This window comes from Mastomys coucha, unplaced genomic scaffold (assembly GCF_008632895.1).
Source record: "Mastomys coucha isolate ucsf_1 unplaced genomic scaffold, UCSF_Mcou_1 pScaffold16, whole genome shotgun sequence".
NCBI lineage: Eukaryota > Metazoa > Chordata > Mammalia > Rodentia > Muridae > Mastomys > Mastomys coucha.
This window is the reverse complement of record NW_022196898.1, coordinates 50,854,407-50,865,281: the sequence shown is the minus strand read 5'-3', so window position 1 is coordinate 50,865,281 and position 10,875 is coordinate 50,854,407. Positions and strand designations below refer to the sequence as shown.

General features: G+C 34.7%; 1 protein-coding gene across 3 annotated transcripts in view; it reads left to right on the top strand.

Moving 5' to 3' along the window:
* Sycp1 (synaptonemal complex protein 1) overlaps positions 1 to 10,875 on the top strand; it is a 119,920-nt gene that overhangs the window by 17,335 nt on the left and 91,710 nt on the right. For all 3 annotated transcript variants that reach the window (XM_031375008.1, XM_031375007.1, XM_031375006.1), the window contains 4 exons: positions 1,731 to 1,789; positions 4,290 to 4,359; positions 5,041 to 5,114; positions 8,742 to 8,850. In XM_031375008.1, coding sequence (XP_031230868.1) covers positions 1,731 to 1,789; positions 4,290 to 4,359; positions 5,041 to 5,114; positions 8,742 to 8,850 — 312 coding nt within the window. The remainder of the gene's footprint in view (positions 1 to 1,730; positions 1,790 to 4,289; positions 4,360 to 5,040; positions 5,115 to 8,741; positions 8,851 to 10,875) is intronic.

Sequence of the window (10,875 nt, the reverse complement as noted above, 5' to 3'; positions counted from 1 at the left end):
TCTAGTGCTACCTGCCCTTGCTAAATCTCACTGGAACCTGTCCTTCCTGTGATCCTGTGAGTTGTGTCAGAACTCAGAGTTAAGCTCTGTCTGGGATCCTGTGATTCTGGGATCCTGTGATCCTGGGCTTGTTAGAGCACCTGGGAGTGGAGCTTCCTCTGGGTGTTGTGGGACTGGCTGTGGAGATTGAGCCCAAGGATACCAGCCCAAAGAGACCAGAAGGAACCAGAGCCACGGGGCTAGCTGAGTTCCTGTGTGACTGGTCCTAGTTACTCCCAGTGTTCGGACAGATGTTGTGTCCTCCTCACCTCTAATCCTGGGTGTGTTAGAGCTCCTGGGAGTGGAGCTTCCTCTGGGTGTTGTGGGGCTGGCTGTGGAGCTTGCGCCCAAGGTCTGCTAAGGGCACCCCAGAGAGATGGGAAGGAACCTGACCCACTGGGCTGGCAGAGTTCCTGTGTGTCTGGTGCCTCTGGTCCCCTCCTTTTAGTTTCCGTATCTTTGGTTTCATTTAGTTTGAACATGATAGACTTAAATATAATTTTTTTCTTTTTTCTCTTTTTGTGTTTATCCTGCTTTTGTTCCTGAATCTTCTGGATATGTGGTTCAGTGTCTGAATTTGGGGAAATTATTAGTTGTTATTGTGTGAAATAGTCCTTTGTTCCTTTTCTTCTTGTGTTTCTGTATGAATATATTTTATATTTTACAGCTTTATCACAATTCTGTTGTTTTTTCTGTAAATTTCTCCTTTTCATTAAAACTTTTATTACATTTTTAAAAAAGGTTTATAGGTAATTCCTGTCACATCTGCCCTGTTTAGTCCTTGTTCTGATGTTTGCTCTGTGTTTTTTTCCTTCTATTTTATAGCTGGACATAGAACTAGTATAAATTAGTCTATAGTAAGGGTGATATTATATAGAGGCTAGGGAGAAGTGTAGGATATATTCTGTACATATGTGATTAGTCCTCAATTTTTTTGTTAATACTTGCCTACAAATTATGAACTTTCAATTTACAGTACTTTTCCTTTTTAGGTGGGACAAGATACAAAATGGCTAGTGTGTGCTTGAGTTTGGTATTTAGTCTTCTCCCTTTTATCTTTTTCTTTTCCTTTTCCTTCACTTTCCTCTTCCTCTTCCCTTCTTTCCCTTCTTTCCCTAATGTATTTTGAACAGTCTTTATTTGTTTCCTCTTTTTGGAACATGAGACAGTGGTTTCTTTGAACCCAGGAAAAATTTAAGAAGTTAAACTTGTAAGGATGTTGTTCCTACTCAGATTCATTCACATTGTGTATGTAGCAATGCCAGGTACAGTTTAGGCTGTTTTTTGTTTGTTTGCTTGTTTGTTTGTTTTTGTTTTTGTTTTGAATGCTGGCTCTGGTTTCCAGAATTTTTTTGTTCGGCCTTTCTACTCAGATAAGTTGTAAATTGTGGTTTGTGCCTATCCGTGCCTCTAATTTTGAAAATAGTTGCTTGCTCTGTAACCTTGCTTTTTTTGGGTCAGAGAATTTTCCATTTACCTTCTTTCTTGCTTATAGGATAGAAACTTCTAAGCTTCTTGCATAACAGATCAAAACACTGACTGTTTCTGATGCTATTTTTAGAAACTCAGAACTGAGTTATGTACCTACAGAATTTTAAATGTTTTTATGTTTTTTGGGGGGTATTATAAGTATTGTCTTGTTGATGTTATATTTTAAAATTTAGTTTTGAAGTTTTTAAAACTAATTACAGATGAATATGAGCGGGAAGAAACCAGACAAGTTTACGTGGATCTAAATAATAATATTGAGGTAAGTGTTAGTGAAAATATGATTATTTTAAGTAAAATAATTTCTAAGCAGAGTGAGTGATAGCTACAAAGACTTTTTTAAACTGCAATTGCTATAAATTGTAATAAATAAAATTATTTAGTGATGCATGATTGAGTCACCAGTAAAATTCTTAAGGTTCTAAACTTTGAATACATACATTTTACATATGGTAGCCTTTTCTTTTGGAGGGGGAATATAACACATGATCTTATTATATAGTCTAGACTCATTGCCTTCAGGCCTCAGCATTCTGTGTGCTGGGATTATATGTGGAATTTTTTTTGTTTGTTTTTTGTTTTTTTGAGACAGGGTTTCTCTGTGTTGCCCTGGCTATCCTGGAACTCACTCTGTAGACCAGGCTGGCCTCGAACTCAGAAATCCACCTACCTCTGCCTCCCAAGTGCTGGGACTAAAGGCGTGCGCCACCACCATCCTGCTTATATGTGGAATTATAGTAGCTCCCCATCCCTTTTCTTGTATTTGTGCGTATGTGTGTTCACAAGAGTATGAGTACATGTACAGACATGTACTCATATGGGAGCTCAAGGTTGATGTCAGGAATTTTCTTATAGTACTCTACTACTTAATCTTTTGGAACAAGGGTATGTCAACCAAACCCAGGTCTTGCTCATATGGCTGATTTCCCTAGCTAGCTTGCTTTAGGGATCTCCTGTCTCTGCCTTCCAAGGCTTAAATTACAGGCAGGCCACCACTCTCATTCAGGATTTATAAAGATTATAGAGATTCAAACTCTGATTCTCTTGCTCTATGGCACATGATTTCTTAGTAGAGTCATCTTTCCAACTCCATAATACCTCTCAAATTGACATGTTAGTAATAAAGTTTAATTTGTTAAATATTTATTGACCCCGTGGCAGGGACAGCACATTGTGACATATATCAATTAATTAAAAAAATAAAGGTGGGTATTACTAATCTAATTTTGCTGCTGCTTACCTTTGTTGTCTTATCTTTTACCACAGAAGATAGTATACTTCGTGTTTGAACAGAAAAAATCTCTTGCTATAGCTTTTTGTTTTCTTTTCCTCCCTCCCTCCTTCCTTCTCTCCCTTTCTTCCTTCCTTCCATTCTTCCTTCCTTCTTTCCTTCCTTCTTTCCTTCTTTCCTTCCTTCTTTCCTTCCTTCCTTCCTTTCTTCCTTCCTTCCTCCATCTCTCTCACTTTTCTTCCTTTTTTCCTTTCCTCCCTTCTTCCATCCCTCCCTCCCTCCTTCCCTTCTTCCATCTTTCCCTCCCTTCTTCCTTCCATCCCTCCCTCTCTCCCTCCTTCTCTCTCTGAGACAGAGTTTCTCTGTGTAGCCCTGGCCATCCTGGAACTTGTTCTTCAGACCAGGTTGTCCTTGAATTTACAGAGATAGGCCTGCCTCTCTTGAGTGCTGGGATTAAAGTCATGTACCACTATGCCTGGTTCTTTTCTGTTTCTTGCTTTGTCAAATACTTTCTGATTTTAATACTTTGTTTTTTTTTCCAAAACTTTTGTGTATTCACACTCTTATGTATGCTTATGAACATTTCCTCCTCTTTACTGTTAATCTAAATATCTTTATTCAGTTATTCTCTATTTCATTTAACTTGTATGAAGAATATTTAAAACTATATTACAGTTATGTGATATACAAGCTTATTTTATATATATATGTATATCTATATATACATTATTTTCTCATACTCAGTGTCAAATTTCTAGTATAGAAGGCTTTGTGTTATATCCTAAGGTTCATATCCTAAAATAAGTTTTGACACATAATAGACACTCAGTAAATATTTAGTGGATGAATGAATGAATAAAACAATTTGATTTTACAAAGCAAGATTTATTGAATGCTGAGTAAATGCATTCTGTCAAGTAATGCAAATACAAATTAGAATTTTTAAGGGACTACTTCACATTAGTGGTGAAGAAAGAAATTTAATAAGCACAAATAAGTCTAAAATGATAGTTTCAATGCTATTATATTTGTTTTTGTTAACCCTTTAAAATCTTATGGATTGTGGCAGGGGATTATTGTATGTTAAAATGTGTTATTAAGATAATAGAATGACTATTCACTTCGCTGTTGTGCAGTGTTATGTGGTATTAGGCATTCTGTCATAGTTAACATGCATATACGTTTAAATATATAAAATATTAAAAACATAATTTGTATGTATATGTGTGTGGGCGTGTCTGCCACAGTGTGCATGTGGTTGGAATTGGTTTTTTATTTCTACTCTATGGATTCCAAGGATCAAACTCTGGCTGAAAGGTTTGTTGACAGGTACTTATCAGCTAAGGTATCATATTGGCCTCATTATAGGCACAGGTTATTTCTTTTCAGTAAATTATTGTTACAGTGTTTTTTAGTTTTCAGAGGTGTATTAATTTATATCTAAAGATTATGAAGTAGAATTTACTAATATTTTCAATGTTTAAAATGTATTTTAAAAGTCTCATTGTAAAAGTTAAACTTTGTATTCTAGAAAATGATACTAGCTTTTGAGGAACTTCGTGTGCAAGCTGAGAATGCCAGACTGGAAATGCATTTTAAGTGTAGGATTCCTATTTATATTTTCATGTTGCTTTACTGCTTCTTATGTTTTACTAGATTTTGTTAATATTTGTGTCTCTTTAAGTTGATGCTCTCAAATACTGTATATTTAATATTATCTTGGCTTTTATAAACCCCTCAAAATCTTATTGGTGGCAGGGAATTAATGTTTGTTACATTTTCTTTTTGTTTTGGAACTACTTTTTCTATGAAATAAAATTTATTATGGCTTATATTTAATTTTTAGAGGCACAGTTTTGCCTTATATGTTTCTTGGTAAATTATTAAGGTACAAATATCTAAGGTTCATTATTTTAGATAAGTAAGTACTGTTATAAGAGCTGTAGGATTTTAAGTTATAATTTTGATAGTGTATACAGTCACTACTTTACAAAAAGAATTGGGAGCAAGAAAATACCAGTTTTAGTATACCAGTTTTAGTAGAAACTTTTGAGGTTTAGTATAACTTTGAGATAAAGGAATGAAATATTTGGGCTGGTGAGATGGGTCAGTGGGTAAGAGCACTGCTCACAACCACCTGAAATGAGATCTGACACTCTCTTCTGGTGTGTCTGAAGTCAACTACAGTGTACTTATTAAAAAAAAATAAATATTTAAATTTAGTTGGCAGTGGAAAGTTTTGCAATTATGTTAAGACAAGATTTACTTATTCTTTTTTAAAGTAAAGGAAGATCATGAAAAAATCCAACATCTTGAAGAAGAATATCAGAAGGAAGTAAACAACAAGGAAAATCAGGTTGTAAAAAATTAACTCACTATTTATATTCTTTTAAAATTAATAATGTTTATGTATATTTATGAGGTATGATGTGATGTTTTGGTTTATGTCCATATTGAGTAGTGATCAAATTAGGTTAAAATACCTAATATATTAAAAACATTGTGTTTGCAGACATATGAGATAATTATACTATATATTTATAAGTCTTTAGCATTTTGCTTAGTCAAATTAATTTCAAATTAATTTTCATGATTCAGTTAGACACTCATTGGAAGGTTAGCCGTCAGTGTTGAATCAATGAATCTACAATGTTTATATCATTTTACATTGCTGCAAAAATATGAGAAATTTTGTTTAAAAAACCTAATAAATAAAGATGATCGTTGACAACTCATTTCCCATTTTGCAGTTTATTTTGAAATTAACTCTTTTTAACACTAATGAAACTAAAAAATTCTGTTGCTTCTTTCTATTAATATCACATAGTGGAAGACTTATAAATGGTAAGTCTATATTCTCTGATATTTGCAAGAATATCAATTTTAGGTTTGTATTATGCTATATCTTTTTCATACCTTATGCTTTTCAAATAGAAAGTGATATATAATAAGGGATCCTAGCTGGGCGTGGTGGTGCACTCCTTTAATCCTTGTATTTAGGAAGCAAAAGTAGCCAGGTTTCTGAATCTGAAGCCATACTGGTTTATACAATGACTCCTAGGTCATCCAGGGTTTCGTAGAGAGATCTTGTCTCAGGAAAGGGAAAGGGATTGTCTTTTATTTCTTCCCATCGTTTCTAGCTTTGTATAAGATAACTTGTTAAGGGGGTATCTATTTAAATAGTAATGAAAAATAATTAGAAGTACAGAAATGATGCATAGAGTTTTATTTTATTTTATTTTTTAAAGATTTATTTATTATGTATAAGTGCACTGTAGCTGTCTTCAGACGCACCAGAAGAGGGCATCAGATCTCATTGTGGATGGTTGTGAGCCACCATGTGGTTGCTGGGATTTGAATTCAGGACCTCTGGAAGAGCAGTCAGTGCTCTTAGCTGCTGAGCCATCTCTCCAGCCCCATTTTACTTATTTATTTATTTATTTGTTTATTTATTTATTTATTTTGGTTTTTCAAGACAGGGTCTCTGTGTATCACCGGCTGTCCTGGAACTCACTCTGTGGACCAGGCTGACCTCGAACTCAGAAATCCACCTGCTTCTGCCTCCCAAGTGCTGGGATTAAAGGCATGTGCCACCACTGCCTGGCCATGATGCCTAGAGTTTTAAATTGTGATTAAAATATATTTCAATTTCTAAGCTATGCTTACATTGTGTGAAAGAGTTTTTGAACAGTATTTTTGTATTTGAACTTTATTTTTTTTTAACTATATTTCTGGAAGAGGGAAGTCTTCTTAAAAATTAAAATTGTGCTTATTTCACAAAATGTAAAGCTAGAATAAAATGCTAAAATAGATCATTTTGTAAGTTTTGGTGCTGTGTTTGAGTCTCTAGATTGTTAAACCTTTCTAAGTTGCTGTTTGGCCTCTGCTAGTGTTTTTTTCCTGTGGATATCTAAATACCATTGTTTCTAAAATTTTTATAGACATTCAAAATCCCTGCCTTAGGATAGAATGTGACAGATGACATTATGGAGCAGAGCTTTTAGCAAGGTTGTAAAGGTCAGCTGAGTGTCACTATTTTTATGCTGACTTTTTTCTATCTTTTATACTTTTTTTTTTTTTACCTGCGATGTTCATTTTAGAGGCGATTTTTGTTTTGTTTTGTTGAGGTTCTTGAGCGTGAACCCAGGATCTTAGGTATGTTAGATAAGTGGTCTGCTACTTGGCACTATCTCTAACCTATCTTTTAAAGGTCCCTTGCAAAGGTAGAGCAGAGTTAGTTCTCTGATGGCATTGGCTGGTAGCTGGTAGAGAGTGTAAAAAGTGAAGTTTCTTTTTTTGTACTTAAATCCATCTGAAGTATCCATGGCCTCTAGTTCTTAAAAATTTTCAGGACTCTTTGGGTTAAGTTATCTTGCTTCTCATTAGTATCTGATCCCTCTGTATGTTTGTTCCAATTGCTTTCCTTCTTTACATGTTATGATTTGTGATAAATTATTTTCCACCTATGAAATGAGCCAATTCAAGCCAAATTAAAGCATATAAATGCAGATTTATTGGGAAACAGGAGGTTCACCAACTTCATAGGAGATCAGTGAAGTTGCCATGGAGAGGGAGACAAAGTGGTGAGGGGAAGAGAGAGAGATTGTATGCATGCAGGGAGAGCGAGAGGAAGGAAGGAGAAAGAGAATGAGAATGTGAGGAGAAAAAAGAACCAAAATGTTTAGATTATATAAGAAGAGCTTCTGGGGGAGGGGAAGCCCAATCCTTTGGGTTGGAAAGTTCAGTATAGAGGGTGAGGTATATGCCAGCCATGCCCTGTAACAGGTAGGGACTGACAGATGCTAGGAGAACCTGGAGGCTAGGTTGGCTTTGGTATGTAAAATATGCAGTGCATCCTGGGTCTAAACCTCAACCATTTGGATTATAATTGTTTTGTGGCTTTTTAGAAACAAAGTTTATCTCTGTTATTTTCCTGGCTAATTTTTAGGTGATTTGGAGATAAAAATAGGGAGTGAATTAATTTTTTTAAAATTTGAATCTTTAACTTTTGCTATTTCTTAATATCTGAATACTTTTGGTTACCTATATTAAGATTTCTTAATAGTTTGTCTTCTTAAATCAGCCTAGAACAACCATTTCTCTTTGCCTGCCTGTCTTGTTGCCTTCCTTCCATTCTGCTTTTTGAGATAGGGTCTTTTTAAATAGTCCTGGCTGTCCTAGAGCTTGCTATATAGACCAGGCTTACCTTGAACTTACCTGTCTTTATAGACTTTACGTTCTCCTACCCCAGTGCTGGGATTAAAGGTGTGTGCTATCATGCCTGGCTTGCATGATTAATTTCTATATATCTAGACTCATTTTAGCTCTTTGAAAGTTTTACTTCTTTTCACGAGACTGATTTAGGTGTTCCTCTCCTACACAGGCTTGGTAGCACATGCCTAAAGTCTTAGCACTTAGGTGGCAAAGACAGGTGGTCTCTGTGAGTTTTAGGTCATCCTGGTGTACATAGAATTCCAGACCAGTAAATAATACAGATAATAACCCTATCCAGAAAAACAAACAAACAAAAAAACCAAAAGATAAAAGACAAAACAAAAAATCCCTAATACAAATACTAGTCAAAAGATCACTTCTTTCCTGATTTTGATAACATTTTTGTTCTATTACTGATGATAATGCTTAGGTGTAGTTGTTTGTGTGAATGGTGAGTTTCTTAAAGGTGAGTTCTCTCATTTTGTATCTTCAATACTTACAGTTTCTGGTGCTCATAGTATTTATTGAGTGAATGAATTTTCATTATGTCTTTCTCTTTAAAAGTTTGAAATGAGTAGTTTAATATTTAATATAGTTTCCAGGTTTACTCATTTATTCAATAAATATTTATTTTATAAGCATGTATTAAATGATATTCACAGTATCTAGAAACATATAAAATAAGTGTATATAATTATGGGTGATAATAAATGCTAAGGTACTAATTTTAACCTTTTCCATCTACAATGTTTTTTAAAATTTATTTTAGGTGTCACTACTATTGATCCAGAGTGCTGAGAAAGAAAATAAAATGAAAGATTTAACATTTCTTCTAGAGGAATCCAGAGATAAAGCTAATCAATTAGAGGAAAAAACAAGTAAGAATTTATATAAGAATATGAATGTGCCTTATGTATTCTTTTTCTTCTATATTTTTGAGTTTTGTCACAATTTTTAATGATACTTTCTATTGCTTTGCTCTTACACTTATCAGTTGAAGGAGGGCATAATTTAAGCACTTGGAGATCTTTTATCAAAGCACATATGCTTCTCTTTTCCCTGTTCATACTTTAACCTTCAGTTTCTCCCCCCTCCTCTCTCCATCCCAGGTTTCCCCCCGCCCCCGTCCCTCTAGCCCCTGTGATTATTTTGTTCCCTGTTCTATGTAGGATTGAAGGATCTACACTTTGGTCTTCCTTCTTAAGCTACATATGGTTTGTGGGTTGTATCGTGGGTATTCTGAGCTTTTGGGCTAAAGTCCACTTATCAGTGAGTACATACCATGTGTTCTTTTGTGTCTGGGTTACCTCACTCAGGATGATATTTTCTAGTTCCATCTATTTGCCTGCGAATTTCATGAAGTCATTGTTTTGTTTGTTTAAGTAGCTGAGTAGTACTCCATTGTGTAAATGTATCACAATTTCTGTATCTATTCTTCTGTTGAGGGACATCTGGGTTGTTTCCAGCTTCTGACCCAGTGGTTTTAAGAGCACTTTTTTTTTTCTTTCAGAGGACATGAGTTCAATTTCCAGCACGTATGTGATGGCCATTTAGCTTTTGTGGGCACCATATGCATGTGGTACATAGACACACATGTAGATAAAACATTTATACATATAAAAATAAATCTTGGAACTTTTGAACCTTTGAAGTAAGGAAATTTTTCTTTTTCTTTTTTTTTTTTTTTTTAGATTTTCTTTATCTTTGGTTTTAGCTGTTATAGTATGATATTCTAAGATACTGATACAGTTTTATAATGTCCAGAAATCATAAATTAGTACTCTTTATTAGTTTCTTTTTAAGAATTCTCAGCAATAATCTTTTTTAGATATTAAGCTGCTCCATAATGTTTATTTTTGATAGGATCTTGCTGCGTAGCCCAAATTGACTATATTGCCTTGCTATCTTAACCCAAGCTGGGCCTTGATCTTGTGATCTTCCTGTAGCTTTGTGAACTGGGGTGTTTTATAGCCTTATTTGTACTAGCCTGGTTTCATTTCCTTAGTAAAAAGAATGTCTAGGCCTGGAGAGATAGCTCAGTGGTTAAGAGCACTGACTGTTTTAACGGAGGTCCTCAATTCAGTTCCCAGCAACCACATGGTGGCTTACAACCCTCTCTAATGGGATCTTTTACCCTCTTCTGGTGTGTCTGAAGATAGCAACAGTGTACTCACATATATAAAATAAATCTTTTTTTTTTTTTTTAAAGAATGTCTAACAAAAAAAATCCAACTCAAAACAAAAGAAAAACTATGGTCATTTAAAAATCCTATTATCTGCCATATTTATTTCTATTAATATCTTTGCTTTAGTATTCTTTATTGTATTATTATTATTATAGTATTATTTATGGATAATATCTTTTGATCTCTCTTGCAATTCACTAATTCTTTTTTAAATTAATTTTTAATTAAATTTTAAGTTACCAAGTGGTAGGTTTTATTTTGGTATTTCAATACATATATTTCATTATACTTTGTTCTTATTTCAAAATAGCAAAAACTCAAGTTAAAAATTAAGAAAATGCCAATTTCAGGCACAGTGAGGAAAAGTATCAATAATATTTCCATGATGTTTGTAGAATGCCACGCACACTTGCATGATGGCGGTATTTGAGGCGAAAACTTCAAGAAAAGTCAGCCTCCTGCCTCTGCATTGTTGTCTGGCACCCCAAACTCAGAGGTGGCCCGCTGCCAAGGACCGGGATTTCTTGCGGGGTCCCTGTTCCGCGGGACACGGGATTCTGGCCAGGTGGGCACGGGATTCGGCTTTGACAAACAGACTACACACACGGGTGGTGTAAAATCTGAGTGTATTTCTTTTAAAATAACATTTGGCTTTTACAATCATTGTAAAAGAGAAATGAAAAATCTGGCAGCTCAACAGTTGAGGTACCTCTGAGG